The 15,986-nt window shown below is 36.9% G+C and overlaps 1 protein-coding gene across 10 annotated transcripts in view; it reads right to left on the bottom strand.

The window, feature by feature from the left end:
* The window catches only part of abi1a (abl-interactor 1a), a 53,133-nt gene that overhangs the window by 3,486 nt on the left and 33,661 nt on the right, over positions 1-15,986 (bottom strand). For 2 of the 10 annotated variants that reach the window (XM_052595847.1, XM_052595848.1), the window contains 6 exons: positions 15,227-15,330; positions 14,909-15,049; positions 9,110-9,210; positions 6,291-6,365; positions 2,976-3,170; positions 1,556-1,642 (listed from right to left, as the gene is read on the bottom strand). In XM_052595847.1, coding sequence (XP_052451807.1) covers positions 1,556-1,642; positions 2,976-3,170; positions 6,291-6,365; positions 9,110-9,210; positions 14,909-15,049; positions 15,227-15,330 — 703 coding nt within the window. The remainder of the gene's footprint in view (positions 1-1,555; positions 1,643-2,975; positions 3,171-6,290; positions 6,366-9,109; positions 9,211-14,908; positions 15,050-15,226; positions 15,331-15,986) is intronic. The other 8 variants (XM_052595849.1, XM_052595851.1, XM_052595853.1 and 5 more) reach the window with 5 other exon arrangements.

The following is a 15,986-nucleotide window of genomic DNA, read 5'->3' as shown; positions in this document are numbered from 1 at the left end:
TTACACAGCTTGTATATGTATAATTCATTTTTAATTAATAATGATAGTGATAATAATAATAATAATAATAATAACAATAACAATTATTATTATTATTGATGCTTAACCTTTCCTCACAAAATATAAATGTAAAATTATATTTTAAAATATTAATATTTGGGAGCACATAAAGCCAAAATGAACTGTACTGGATCAAACTATCCCTTCCAGTCTAAGAATAACAAGCTGATCAGATAAAGTTCAGTCAGAGGTTTTAACAACAACTCATCACAATACCAGAATACATCACGAGAGGGCAGCAAAAACCACTTTGTGCTTTTATTATTAAGACAACTTTCTGAGATAAAGTGCACTCACAGAGCATTTCCTTTGCAACTTGACAAGCTGTTAAAGCGTTCTTGTATTAAATGCATAACTGTTTTAACCAATGCCGTTTTAACACTGGGTCAGTTAACAGCTTTCAATTCTTCCCATGATGCATCAGTGTTGTTTAACCCTACCCGAAGCTTGCTGGGTATATATCAAACACAAAGCTGAACACAAATGTAGTCCAGTGAATGAAGAAAGAGCGTCTAATATCACACAGGGGAAGTCTTTATTGGCACTGATTACGTCCGAGATTAAATCCCAATGTAATCCAGAATGGAGAACATTCTGACAAAAAACAAAGAGGGCCTTTCAAGAATTCTTTCTCCAAACAGTCTATTAAGCCTCTTTTAGGTTACATAAAGCAATACACACTTATGTAAATGTTTGACACACTTCTTTGCAGGCTTTAGGCGTGAGGAAAGGCTTTATTGTAGCGCACTGTTTGAATTGTTCAGAATGAACAATGTCTACGACAGCACAGACAGACAGACAGCACAGCCAGAACAGACAGAACAGACTGACGGACAGCACAGACAGACAGACAGCACAGACAGAACAGACTGACGGACAGCATAGACAGACAGCACAGACAGACAGCAAAGACTGATGGACAGCATAGACAGACAGCACAGACAGACAGACAGCTCAGACGAAAAACACAGACAGACAGACAGACATACAGCACAGACAGATGGCACAGACAGAACAGACAGACAGACAGACAGAACAGAGAGACAACACAAACATACATATAGCACAGACAGACAGACAACACATACAGACAGAACAGAAAGACGGCACAGACAGAACAGACACAGACAGACAGAACAGACAGACACAGACATACATATAGCACATACAGACAGACAGACAGAACAGACACAGACATACATATAGCACATACAGACAGACAGACAGAACAGACACAGACAGACAGACACAGACATACATATAGCACAGACAGACAGACAGACGGCACAGACAGAACAGACACAGACAGACAACACAGACACAGACAGACAGACATACATATAGCACATACCGACAGACAGACAGACAGAACAGACACAGACAGACAGACAGCACAGACAGATAGAGCTGAAGACGAGGGCAGCATGCAGTAAACCTCTAACACATCCACATGCTGGCGGGAGAAACGCTGGGGAACGGTGGCCATCAGACTTACTGTTTTCCTGTACTCTGGCCACAAAACCTGTGAGCGGGATCTGTGGGGTAAGCTGAGCCATGGGGGGAGGAGGGGGGGCCATAGACACTGAACACAAGCACAACGCACCGACACAGAGGAAAGAGAAAAGCAGGAAGAGAGAGAGAGAGAGAGAGATAGAGAAAAGCAAAAAACATCAGGAATTTTAAACTTATATACAGGAATGTAGATAGATAAGACAGACTGGTAAAGTTACATGACACTCAGTTTGTAATGGACTGGAAAAGGATGTTAATCATTTTATAGAGAAACTATTATATCACAACAAGTCATTTCTAGTGACTCTTTTAGTATCATTGAGATACTATTATAGTTTATATACATATTATATATGTGTGTGTGTGTATATATATATATATATATATATATATATATATATATATATATATATATATATTAATTACACAATTTATTATATTGTCTGGTTTAGTGTTAATCTTAGGTAAAGTTTTAGGATTTTATTATTATTTTTTTGTTTTGTTTCAGCTGTAGTTTTAGTTATTTTAGTATACCCAGGTACTGTACACTCAATAATAATAATAACAAATGGTGCTTTCACTGCTTCTGTGGTCGTAATGAGGTTAGTGTGTACGGCCGCACACCTGTGGGAAGAAACGGGCTGTTCCCTTCATCACAGATGGGATGTGCCTGCATATCTTTTTTTATATATTTTCTGGTTTAATGTTAATCTTTTTTTATATATATTTTTGTTCCAGCTGTAATTTTAGTTATTTCGTATACCCAGGTACACTTAATAATAATAACAAACGTTGGCTTGGAAACTTTTTGAAAAAAAGAGAAAGGTTTTTAGTTTTTTTCATATTTTATTTAATTTAAGTAAACATTTATTTTATATCAAGTAACTTTTTTATCTCCCTAGTTAACTATAATAACCATGGCTTGTAAAATATTGTAGCTAAGCATAATATTTTCAATTCAGCTAGATACTAATTATAGACATTCCCATTAAAGATTTATTAATTTCCATGTTTATTTCAAGCCTTAACTAACAGTAATTCTCTCTGATGAAGATATGATGCTCGTTCACAGACAGTGAGATTTAAAACCTCAGCTTTAATGCGATAAATAAATCTCCGTTCATAAGCAGGTGGCCACCGGGCCGGTTCTCTCACTGCTTCTGTGGTCTTAATGAGGTTAGTGTGTACGGCCGCACACCTGTGTGAAGAGACAGGCTGTTCCCTTCATCACAGACAGGATGTGCCTAAAAATACCCGGGAATTATGATGCTTCGATATGGCTTTCACCAAGCTAGGGCTGAATTTAAAGAAATGAAACTGTCACGATGGATCTCCAGATGTGATTTAATTGGCTGTGGGTTTGTACGTGTCTGTATATCCGTGTGTCGTTCTCCGTCTCTTACTTGCGTTTGTTCCCCCGTTAATGTGCGGCTGCTGCAGGGAGAACTGGGACGAGACGGAGGGCGCTCGGCGGTATGTGCCCGTGGCAGACACCATGGAGACGGAGGAAGTGCTGGAGCCGTGTCGGGAGATCTGCCGAGATATGGTGCCGAACTGAGACATGGGGATGGGCCCCAGACCTGGCCCCGCAGCCACAGCTGTTCATACCCAGAGAAGAAGATCCAGAAGAGGACCGTGAATGACACACACACACAAGCAACGAAAGATTCCCAAGATTTAGTAGTTTTACTATCAGGCAAACTAAGAGTGAATCTAACAAAACATGTCAAGTATATTTCCAGGTCATATTTCATAAACAAAAACTGTGAACCTTTTTTGCCATTGTGGCATTGTGTGTGTGTGTGTGTGTATATATATATATATATATATATATATATATATATATATATATATATATATATATATATATATATATATATATATATATACATGCATACATACATACATACATACATACATACATACATTATATATATATATATATATATATATATATATATATATATATATATATATTAGGGGTGTAACGATACGCGTATTCGTATTGAACCGTTCGGTACGACGCTTTCGGTTCGGTACGCGGTACGCATTATGTATACCGAACGGTTCGTTGGACTAATTCATTATATAAAAAAAAAAAAGAGAAATATAATGATATGCGTTCAACAAGGTAGCCCAATAACCCAAACGACGTAACAGGCAACGCCCCTGACACTCCCGAAGAAGAAAAAAACACCATCTTATATGTTTATGTTAGGCTACTCAGCAGGCGCTCGCTCACTCAGTACGCGCTGAAGGCTCGTTGCAAAATGGCCAATGCGTTTAACAGACTAGAAATGAGAAGATCCTCCAATAACCAACAGGTCTGGTGTTTGGGTGCACTTTGGATTCCCTTTAAGCTATAATGGTGATGGCAAGAGAGTGGTGGATAAAAAAACAACGGTATGTCGCATCTGCAACACGACAGGGTACACCAGCGGGAATACAAAAAAAAAAAAAAAAAACACCAGCGGGAATACTTGAAACATGTCAACTCATTTACGCTGACATCACCTTATTGTGTCAGTATCTGGGAAAAGACGAAAAAAATGAGAAACAAGCACGCAACAAACTATCCCTGCAGCATTTAGACACCGGTATTATAGCTTACAGGGAATCCAAAGTGCACCCAAACACGAGACCTGTTGGTTATTTTAGGATCTTATATTTCTGGTCTGTTAAATGCATTAGACATTTTGCAACGAGCCTTCAGCGCGTACTGAGTGAGCGAGCGCCTTAGGGGGCGTTCACATATCGCGCCTAAAAACGCGTGGAAAACGCTAAGCACGTCTTTCTCCTCCTTTCCAAAGCGCTCGGGCAGAAGCGCTCATGAGGCGTCTGTCTTTGCTAAGCAACAATGACGTGCTCTCTCCATGAGACGCGGAAATTTCAGCGAAGGATAAATGGATTTGCAAGCTCTAAAAATCGCTTGCAGTAGCTCTGCTACTAAATTTATTTCAAAATTGCAATCCATATACAACTGTGAACAGCTGTTCCTTCATCTTGGCTGAGTTTTCAACGTTGTTACGGGAAAGGATGAAGCTGATTGGTTGGTTCTTGTCACATGACCCGCGGTGCGCTTGCAGCATTCTGAAAAGTTGAGATGTTTTTACATTTTGCTGTATCTAAAACGTATCGAACTGAACCGAACCGAACCGTGACATCAGTGTATCGTATCGAACCGAACCGTGAATTTTGTGAACCGTTACACCCCTAATATATATATATATATATATATATATATATATATATATATATATATATATATATATATATATATATATATATATATATATATATATATATATATATTAGGGGTGCTCCGATCACAATCGGCCGATCGTTATGCGCATCTCTTCAGTAAAGCCAGTTTTCTAAACAGCGGTTAATTCCTTCAGGTGCGTGATTTCACATAGAGCAGCTGTTACTACACAGAGCCATTGTTAACTGAGAAGATGCGCAAATAAACGCTGAAAATGAACGTGATTTGCGCATCTTCTCTATTAACAACGGCTCTGTGTAGTAACAGCTACTCTATGTGAAATCACGCACCTGAAGGAATTAACCGCTGTTTAGAAAACTGGCTTTACTGACGAGATGCGCATAACGATCGGCCGATCGTGATCGGAGCACCCCTAATATATATATATATATATGAACAATTGCAAGCTTTTTAATCACACAACTCTGACTTTATTTACTCAGAGTCCAGACAAATTCTGTCAGAGACAAAAAAGTCAGATTTGCGAGATGTAAACAGAAAATGAGGGGAGAAAAAAAAAAAGTCTGAACTATGTGATATTTTAACGCGTGTTGGAAACAAGCTTCAATATGAATATTAACTTGGACATGTTTCACCAGATTCACGAAGATAGCCTGGGTGTGTGAGAAACCCAGCCTCAGATGAAAACAACATGACCAGCAATAAAACACACACAGTTAGAAAAGCCCTGAGAAAAAGTAGCAGGTTTTTAGTCCAGGTTTTAGTGTTTACACTGCAGGGCAGATGGGATTTCCTCTATAGGGAGGTTTCCTGTTGACGGTGGCAGATAACTGACACGCTCTCTCTGATAGTGATGGCTGGAACCAAGCGGACAACAAACACAGTGGACAAACATCTGTGTGACATCACAAGCCTTCAACAGTGACATATGATACAAACATCTCCAGCTGTGTCAAACCTGCTGTTGTGATGAACAGGACTATGGGACAGGATGTTGATTAATACTGTATATCATCACATCAATCCAATGGGTTACATTACACTGGGAAGATGTTAAACAGGAGGAAAACAGCGGCTCTTTCAGAAGAACCTGTTGTGAGGAAGTCTCTGACTCACCAACACAAAGCTAGAGGTTTAAAGATGTTGCTACACCGTTTCTAAGATATATCTTTATTCTATATTTGTCTTCATTATAGCTATTGTCCTTAGTGTGAACAGGTCTACAGGATTTTTTTGCTGTTATCAGACACCGCCATACTCTTTTTATGAATAATGGGAAAAACTTCCAGGCAGTTCAGAGACTTCTCCACAGTGCACTGATTTAAACTGAAGCAGCACAAAACCACCACCCAAAATAACAAAATCACCACCACCATCCCCAGATCTGAACAATTCTGAAACCCCACAGACAGACACGTGGACGGTGGAACGGGAACGCTGGTGTTGTCCGGGACAGATTTGCACAGGTGCCGACAGGGCTGGGGGAGGGGCTCACCTATAGCAGCAGCTGGCATTGGAGGGCCCTGGCCAGGGAGGGGGGGTGGAGGAGGAGGGGCCCATGCGGGTGTGACTGAGGGGTCAGAACCAGCATACAAGAGAAAACACATCTTGAGGACGATTCATTCATTAATATCAAACAGACATGTAAGCCTTGTTCAAAACCCCAGTGAGGTTCCTCGATGTCTAAAGCCCCGTTCACACCAAGAACGATAACTATAAAGATAACTATAAAGATAACTATAAAGATAACGATATTAGCGTCCACACCAGTGAACGATATCGTCTGTTTATTGTGAGCGCACGTGCGTCTGCCGCTTTAAATCCTCGAGCCCTTATAGCAGGGTGGATTCTGATTGGATGTCAATGTTTGTATCGTTCATCAGCTGGAAAAAAAGACATTCTGAAAATGATTCCAACGATACTGTTTCTCTATGCTTTTATCGTTACAGTTGTAGTGTGGACATCCGCTATTCTTTAATAATGAGAACGATTTTTAGAACTATATCTTTATCGTTATCTTTATAGTTATCGTGCTTGGTGTGAACGGGCCTTAAGACTGCATCCTAACCCATCTGTAACCTGAAAGGAGACTAAATGGACATATTCTACATGGGAAGGACGGAGTCAAGTATATGGGACACTCAGTTGACAACTGTGTGTGTACGCTGTGAAAAGGTTTTTGACCCCTTCTTGTTTTTGTTTTGTTTTGTTTTTTGCATATTTGTCACTTTTAAAAGATCCAGATCATCAAACAAACTTTAATATTACACATAGATAAGCCAAGTAAATAAAAAATGCAGTTTTAAAATAATGATTTAAATCAATAAGGGAAAAACCGGTCCAAACTGCCCTTTCACTACGTGAAAAAACGAATTGCCCCCTAAATCTAATAACTGGTTGTGCCACGCTTTACAGCAACGACTGCAATCAAGTGTTTGTAATAACTGGCAATGAGTCTTTCACGTCACTGTGGAGGAATTTCGGCCCGCTCTTTGCAGAATTGTTTTAATTCAGCCACACTGGAGGGTTTTCAAGCATGAAAGGAGTGTTTAAGGTCATGCCACAGCATCTCAATCGGATTTAAGTCCGGACTTTGACTAGGCCAATCCAAAACTTGTTTTTCTTGATTCATTCAGAGGTGGACTTGATGGTGTGTTTAGGATCACTGTCCTGCCGCATAACTCAAGTGTGATTGAGTTTCCGGTCACAAACTGATGGCCAAACATTCTTCTTCAATTAATGCTTCCATCAATTATGTTTGACTGTTGGTATGATGTTCTTTTCATGAGATATTTTTTGGTAAATTTGAGATGAGCCTTTGTGTTCTTTTTGGTCAGCAATGGCTTTTGCCTCGGAACTCTCCCATGGATTCCGTTTTTGCCCAGTCTCTTTCTTATTGTTGAGTCATGAACCTTATTTGTGAAAGTGAGGCCCGTAGGTCTTTAGATGTTGTTCTGGTTTCTTTAATGACCTCCTGGATGTCTACTATTTTGTTTCTCATCCGTTCTTGAATTTCTTTAGATCATGGCATGATGTGGTGCTCTTTAAGCATGCTTCACTTTGTCAGACAGATTCTATTTAAGTGATTTATTGATTCAACATGTCCGGCAGTAATCAGGTCTGGATGTGGCTAGTGGAATTTAACTAAACTTTCTAAAATAACATGGTTAATCACAGTTCTTTCATGATTTAACAGGAGGAGGCAATTCATTTTTCACATAGGGTCAGATACACATTGCTCTTTTAAGAATTTTCTCTGGGCTCGCTCAGAGAGTATGCCTGCACTTAAAACGTGTTCAGTGCAATCGCGAATCTCTCCTCTTCGCTTAAAGTAAGCGTGTATGTGCGTAGACTGTGTCCAGTGCGTTCGCACATGGCCAAGTACTCTACTCTTCGATTTCTTTCTCTTTGCTCTTGGCATAAACGCTGTCAAAACGCCAACAACCAATCAGAAATAGGCTTCAACGACTGACCAATGAAAACGCGACATCGTACATGGAAACTTATTAGTTAATATTGAATCGCACATGGAACACATGGAATAAGTTCACTGAAGTTCAATCAAGATGAGCCGAGATGGATCTCAGGTAACCATTTTTATTTGTTTTGATGTTAAAATGTCAAATGTATCATCTTGATTGAACTTCAGTGAACTTCTTATTCCATGTGTTTCATGTGCAGTTCAGGGGAGAAAAGAAAAGAGAAGAAAAGAAAAAAAAAAATTCCTAGAGAAAAATCTTACGTTTTGTTATACAAATACACATATATAGATACATAAGGAGTATAAGGGAAAAGACACTGCATTCAAAGGTCCTGTCAAAATTAAATAACATTAATCCAGGAAAAGCAAATCAGAGGGGCTGATTCAGTGTTGCTATGGCGACTGAAAGATTCGGGAGAGAGATGTGTGTGTGTGTGTGTGTGTGTGGTGGTGGGTTCTGTTCTTCTTAGCTCCAGCAGGTATCTCATAGAAGAACAGGACAGTGACCTCTTTTCTTACTAAACTTCACTTTTTTTCAGGCAGACCACCCTTTAAAGTTTCCCCACTTCCTCTCTATTTCAACCTGTGCTTTTGCAGTGTAGTGGCCTACTTTAGCAAACCTTTAGCTGGAAAAATCAGGCCATGAAAGCTGTAGGCATACAATGAACAGCTAATCCTGCACCATTTCTCACTCTGGAGAGCAGGACATACTGCAGCGTTAAATACCCACATGTAGAGAGTACGTCTGATTCTCAAGTTGGCCCTAACCTGTAGGACACTGTGCTTCAGATAGTGTGTTTTGGCAGGAGCTGTATATGTGGGCTGCTGCTCACCTGGGACTGAGTTGGGAATGGAGGGAGTGGGTACGGCGATGGGAACAGAGATGCTGCTGCCGCCGCTGTTCTCTCGGCTGCCACTGCCCCCGCTGCTGCCACTATAGAGAAAAACAGGACGTTTCAGCATACTATGGTACATATCATACTATCTCTGATGTATGCAGATTTTCCACACATGGAAAACCCGGCTGACATACTACATTTACCAAAAGAGAGAATACTGTGTCCCACAATGAAATTTGCCTTCCAATGTGAAGGCGATATTAACAGGGATCTTTTTCTGAGCTCATCTGATGGTACTGCCAGAAGACAGCACATTAATAGACAAAATAAAAGTGCAAAATTACCATATTAGAAGTGCAGTTTGATTTGGGGAAGAATAATTGAATTGCAATTTTTCTGATAAAAACTGAATTATTTAAAAGCTCCAGGTTTGCTGTACTCGTTTGTAAGGCTGCGCAATTTGTTCCCACCAAAATTGAGATTATATATATAAAAAAAAAATAATAATAATAATAACTAGGTTGTATTTAATGTTTTGCCATATTAGCTTATTGCATGCTATTGCATGGCAGACACAGATTTAACATTCAACAATACAATGCAAATATTTTTAGGAAATTGAACCTAGATAAAAAGAAAAAAAAATTGGTATATACACAATTCAAAACTATTTTTTTGATGTACTTGATAAAACATTTATTTTTAATGGGTCTAACAAAAGAAACCCCTTAAAGTGTGCCCTGATAAAACATAATAATAGCAATAACTGTATTAGAATTATGCAGTAAAATAAAATTATTATGGTTAACATTATTATTTCTAAATAAAAACAAGAAATATCACTATTGCAATGTTTCACTGTATAAGAACAACATAAAAAAAAAATAACATCAGGTGTATTAGCACTGTTCATTACAAGTCTGGGAATATGATTGCTGCATGTTACTTTCCAAAATGAATGTTAGAAGCGATCCAACACAGAGCTAAAACAGCTCATGAGGAGCAGCATTTACTGTGAACCAAGCTGCTATGAAACAGTGAAAACACTGAATCATGAGCTGTCAGTGTGTTAATGAACACAGCACTATGCCTCACTCTGAAAATAATCTTTTTTAAGTGGTCAGATGATGCAATTTCAAGCTTTCCTTTCTCTTTGGAGTGTTACAAGCTGTTCGTGAACAGATAAGATTCCTAAAGTTGCAAAGAATAAAGGCAAAGCAAAGCAATTTATTTGTAAAGCACCTTTAAAAACAACAGTTAGTTGACCATTGTGCTGTACACCTTTTAAAACAAGTGCAAACAAATTAAATTAAATAAAAAAATAAAAACCTTCCATTACACAGCAATATTATACAGCACCGAGACATCTGAACACACGACATTACATGACAAAGTATCACTAAATAAAAACCTATAAAAAGCCAGGAGAAAAAAAAAGAAAAAAAGAGATTTGAAAGACACCAGTGTGGAAGCTGTTCTTTTATATTTAACGCCATATAACGCCAAACTGTTCCAGAGTCTCGGAGCCATCACTGAAAAGGCACGATCGCAATCAGCTTTATAAAGAAAATATGCGTTTTAGAAAGACTAGGCATAGAGGAGAAACAATAATGTACAGTATGTGGAAAATAATGTGTTTTTTTTTTTTACATTAAACCGCATAAACACTTCATTACACCAAATACACAAAATATTATTTTTAGCTACATCACATGACCCCTTTAATAAATCACAGCCTTTGTGTTTTGTTAATTGCACAAAGCCATATTGCAATTTTGGTTTTGTTCTGATTAAATATGCTCTACTACAAATATCCAATATTGCTTGATGCCACAATGAGATCATTATATCTTTACATTAAGATTAATCATTACAGTATGTACAGCGTTTTACACAAGTAGTTGTGCACACAGAATGTATACCATAAGTACAAAACAGCAAGCCGTAAGCAGTAAGCAGTAAGCTATTTTTCTGTTCTGAATATCACAGGCTCACATGATAAAGTGACCTAGATATACACTTGCCTCTGAGACACATGGCACTACTATATCCATACGTGGTTATGCGTATGTTCAACACAGATCAATTCATGGATTATTCAACACTATAGCGCTATGAGCATCATTGCATCAGTGTTACACCCCCACATGGGCACAGCTTCAGAAATCAGGCCTGATCCTCTGTGTTTGCCATGTGTCCATGCAGCTCCACAGAAACCAGAGCAGCAGGGAGTCCCACGCTGCACTGCAACAGATCTCACTACACCAGCACTGAGTCTTTCTCGTTTCATTGTTTCAATTCTGGGATTGCAAGAATGATCCAATTTTAACTGGAGATAAAACTACATCTTTTCAAAACTAGTTGTGCTGTGGGCTGCCTGAAAGACTGTTAAACTTTCTCTTTTTTTTTTTTAAACATGTATTTTTAATTTATATGTGTATGTTATATATGTGCTGGCCAATGCTTACATTTCTTTTTTCACGATCAATTGCATGATTTTTCTGCAATTAATCATGATTAATCACATTGTTATTCGCAAAATTCAATAATGAATAAAAAAAAAGGTGTATTGCGCAATTTTATTTTAGAAGTACTGCTATTTGAACAAAAGCGCAAAAACATTTGTTTGCAAACACAACAGCCAATCAGCTGCTTAAAGAGGAGTTGCTAAAAAAAATAAAAAAATGCATGCTTAAGAATTATCTCATTATAACATACGAAATGTTGACATTATTAGTGGTCGACCGATATTTATTTTTATTTTGGACAGCCGATGCCAATATCTTGGAAAGCAGGGTGGCCGATGGGCAATATCATGCTGATATAATTTTATTTAATATTAAAGAAATTTGAAATCATTTGAAAATGGATTAAAAAAATAAGTGTGTCAAATAAACATTTATACTTTGACAATATACTTTTCAACAAATAAACAAATATTTAATAAAAATAGACTAAGTTTGCAAGGTTTTTGAAATGAGATGTTCATTAGTCATTCAAAAATTTGTTTAAATTATATAAATTTGTATTCAGCATTTGCTGAATGCTGACGGCAAACAAGAAAGTATTATGTTTGAATTTCTATTACTAACAACATAAAAGCAATAGTTATAATCCTTTTTTGTATGTATACATTTTATTTTCTTTGTTTAACAGTTCTATCTGATTATTAGACTGACTTCTGTCCATGGACAGAACTGTTAAAGATGACAGCGAACAAGAGGGAGAATGTGAGCACTGTGTGTTCAGGCACTGCTGCTCTCAGTGTTGTCAAAATAAAAGTCACGCCACGAACGCTTCAGCCAAACAGAAAACGTATTGGCTGATGCAGATATTTGAAAAATGCCAAATATCGGCCTTGGAAATTTATCAGTCAACCACTAGACACTATCAAAGATGTGTTGTGCCTATATAAATGTATTACTTTATAAATCTATTACTGATGCACTGAGAATTTCTGTTTAAAATGTTGGACACACTACTAGGCCAGAAGCCAAAATGGGCAATACATTTGTCTAATGGTATAAGATTGTACACGACAGTAATACATTAAGTGCTTAGGATATAAATTTCTCATATAGTCACACAGCCTGTCCATTAAGTTAAGAGCTGTATGAGAAACCAAATGCTTCAAAAGAGGGAGGGAATTGAACCTTGCAGCATGACCGATATATGTGGAGGGGATGATGTGGTGGAAATCTACACAAATGCACAAAAAATATCTATTGTAAACACTACTCAACATCACTAACCAGATCACTAGGTCTATCTATAAATTGAACCTTAGAGAAACAAAAATTGTTAACTGACATTGTTGTAACCCATAATGCATCAGGCACCCAAAGAGCTCAATTTGGTTCAGATGAAGACAGCACAAAAAGAGCTGAATATGCAAGAGTGAACACTTCTGGAAAGCAGATAATGGCTCAGGTGGAGACATGGAATCATACTTCATCTTAATTACACATAAGAAGCTCATATACAAATCGCTGATGCTGCTAGAACTGATGCGGATGATTAAGACTGTCAGCTACATGTCAGTACTCAAGAACAGCTTTTATAAGATGTATTTAAAGGTGAACCAACAAGAATATATATCAGGAGTTAAAACAATGAATCTCTGTTCTCTTGTGTCACTATTTTTCATAAAACTACAAACTGAGGTTGTAAAGATGTTTTTATTTTTAATTTTTGATGCTCACTAGGCTGCATTTATTTGTTCCAAAACAGTAAAAATAGAAATAATTTGAAATATTAGACTTATTTATCAAAATTAATTTGACATGAACCGAGAGAAATGAACCAAGAGAAAACATTACCGTCTCCAGCCACGAGGGGGCGCTCTATGCTGTTCAGTGCTCCTGTAGTCTACTACACTGAGCAACATAGAGCGCCCTCTCGCGGCTGGAGACGGTAATGATTTCTCTTGGTTCTTGGTTCTAAATAAATGCGACTTATAGTCCAGTGTGACTTATATAGGTTTTTTTTTCCTCGTCATGACGTATTTTTGGACTGATGCGACTTATACTCAGGTGCGACTTATAGTCCGAAAAATACAGTGTATATATGTATATATTTGTTTTTGCAACAAAATTTCAATACAGTACTAATAATGTATTTCGTGATAAAAGCTTTAGCAATTAAATAGCAACATGAAAATTTGAGTAAAAAAAAAAACTATTTCAGCATTCCACTGCTCACTTTATTTATTTACTTATTATTTGTTGGATTAATTATTTTAAAAGCTTGGTGTAAATTGGCCCTGAGAATTCTTTAAAATGTCTACTTGTGTTTGATAAAGGAAGGCTTGGAATAACAAGCAGTTTGATGGATTCAGCAGGCCACTCTCACAAGAGCTGGCGTGTGTTGCTACTTTCTACACAAATGAAAAGTTGTGTGTTATTTATGGCATTACAGTCAGCATTAACTAATGAGGCCAATTCATCAGTCATTTTCCACATGTACCAATGCAGTCCTGATTGTGCTTAGTGAAGGGGTATTCCCTCTGGTCAGGAGTGCGGTTGAGGTGTGATGACATTATTAACAGATGTTAGACGTGTGGGTGTGAAAAGTACAGACTGCACACTGGGAACATTCAGAAACACCCGGATCAGGTCAGTCATTCAGACACCATGAAGAGCATGAGCAAAATTATAAGATTCCCAGAGGAAGTCAAATATGCTGTGACATTCAGAAACAAAACTGTGGAGGCTGCTGGGAAAAGTGTGGGAGAAAGGAGTGGAAAACAGGGAAAATATGATTTCTAAATTCATCAGTAAAGCTGGTGAACATTTAATGCAATGTTTCATGTATGTGGACACAATGGCAAATAATGCGTACAAAATTACTTAAATTAAACAACTTTAATTATTTTATTATTATTAATAGCATTAATAACGGAAAAGTTTTTGCTCATTTTATTGTATTTATATTTTATTAATAAGACCAATAAATAATACTTATAGTAATAATCATAATATCAACTACAAAGGATTAATGAAAATAAACTACAACATTACAAACAACAAACAAATAATTCTCATAATAAATAAATATCAAATAGCTAATTTTGTACCATAATAATAATCATAATAATGGCAACAACAATAATAATAATACACATTATTACTAAACTGCACTAAACCATTTCAGATATAATAAATAGATTAAATAAACTTATTTTATAATAATAATAATAATAATAAACAACATTAATTAAAATTGCACTCAATCCATTCAAAAAAATGAATGAATGAGTGAATGAATTAAACTCAGTTTTGATTTTTGGGTTACCTGTGGGTTCTTGTTCTCTGGTTGAGAGATGCCGTGCGTCCTGGACTGTGTTGGCTGCCCAAGCGAGCTGGACTCGTCATGTAATCGTTGGGCACTGTTGGAGGTTTCACCGGCTCAAGTGTTTTATAAGGAGTGTTACGCCTGCATATGCATTTAAAACAAACAACCAAAAATATTAGAAACTTAAAATAATAACATGATTTATGGCTTTGTTACTGAAAACAGCTGTCAGTGTCAAACTATTGTCTGATTTAACAAACTGGTCAGAAACCTTTTCTTTCTTCTCACAATGAAACACATGAGGAAATCAGGTCTTACCCAAGAGTGCCTCGTCCTGATAAGGGTGGGCTGGGAGGTTTCTGTGTCGGGGGATTGGTCCTGGAGAGAGTTCCTCCTCTGATTGACTGATTGTTGCCGTGTTGCTGATTGGACAAGCAAAACATCTGTTTAAGCATTTGAACAGAGCCTGACCTCAGATATTAGAAATAAGACCAAAGAAATGGAGATGAAAATACTCTTTACCAGACAAAACTATACATTTCAGCAGCAAATGACATAAAAAGTCAAATAAAAATTCCCAAAAACTAAACATTATTTGTTAACTAATTCATTGTGTTGCTATTTCTATTATTATTGCAATTAATGTTATCAAAATACAGTGTCATCATTTTGCTAAAACATACAAACAAAAACGTTTTATGCATTGTTTAAGCATGGTTGAAAGCTGTTTTTTGACGATACAATTACTTTCATGAATACATTTTTTTTTGCATAAGAATACTTTACGATTTAACAAAAAAATAAATAAACTAAATAAATAAAATAATGAACTCCTGTTTATGTTTAATGAATAAGAACCATTGATTCCAAATGACAAACACAACTAGAGGTCGAGTTTTTTCATTGGTCAATGTAAATATTTTGAATATGTATCAGACAAAAAAAATTACAATTAAATAGTTTAATGATAACAAAAATGAATGTTGCCATAAATAAGTAATTGTACAAAATATATTTTACATTTAAAATAAAAACAAAACGTTCATCATTAACATTTATTAATAGACATAGAAACAAA

Source organism: Carassius gibelio, chromosome B24 (assembly GCF_023724105.1).
Source record: "Carassius gibelio isolate Cgi1373 ecotype wild population from Czech Republic chromosome B24, carGib1.2-hapl.c, whole genome shotgun sequence".
NCBI lineage: Eukaryota > Metazoa > Chordata > Actinopteri > Cypriniformes > Cyprinidae > Carassius > Carassius gibelio.
The sequence above is the reverse complement of the archived record's forward strand: the minus strand, read 5'-3'. Positions and strand labels throughout refer to the sequence as shown.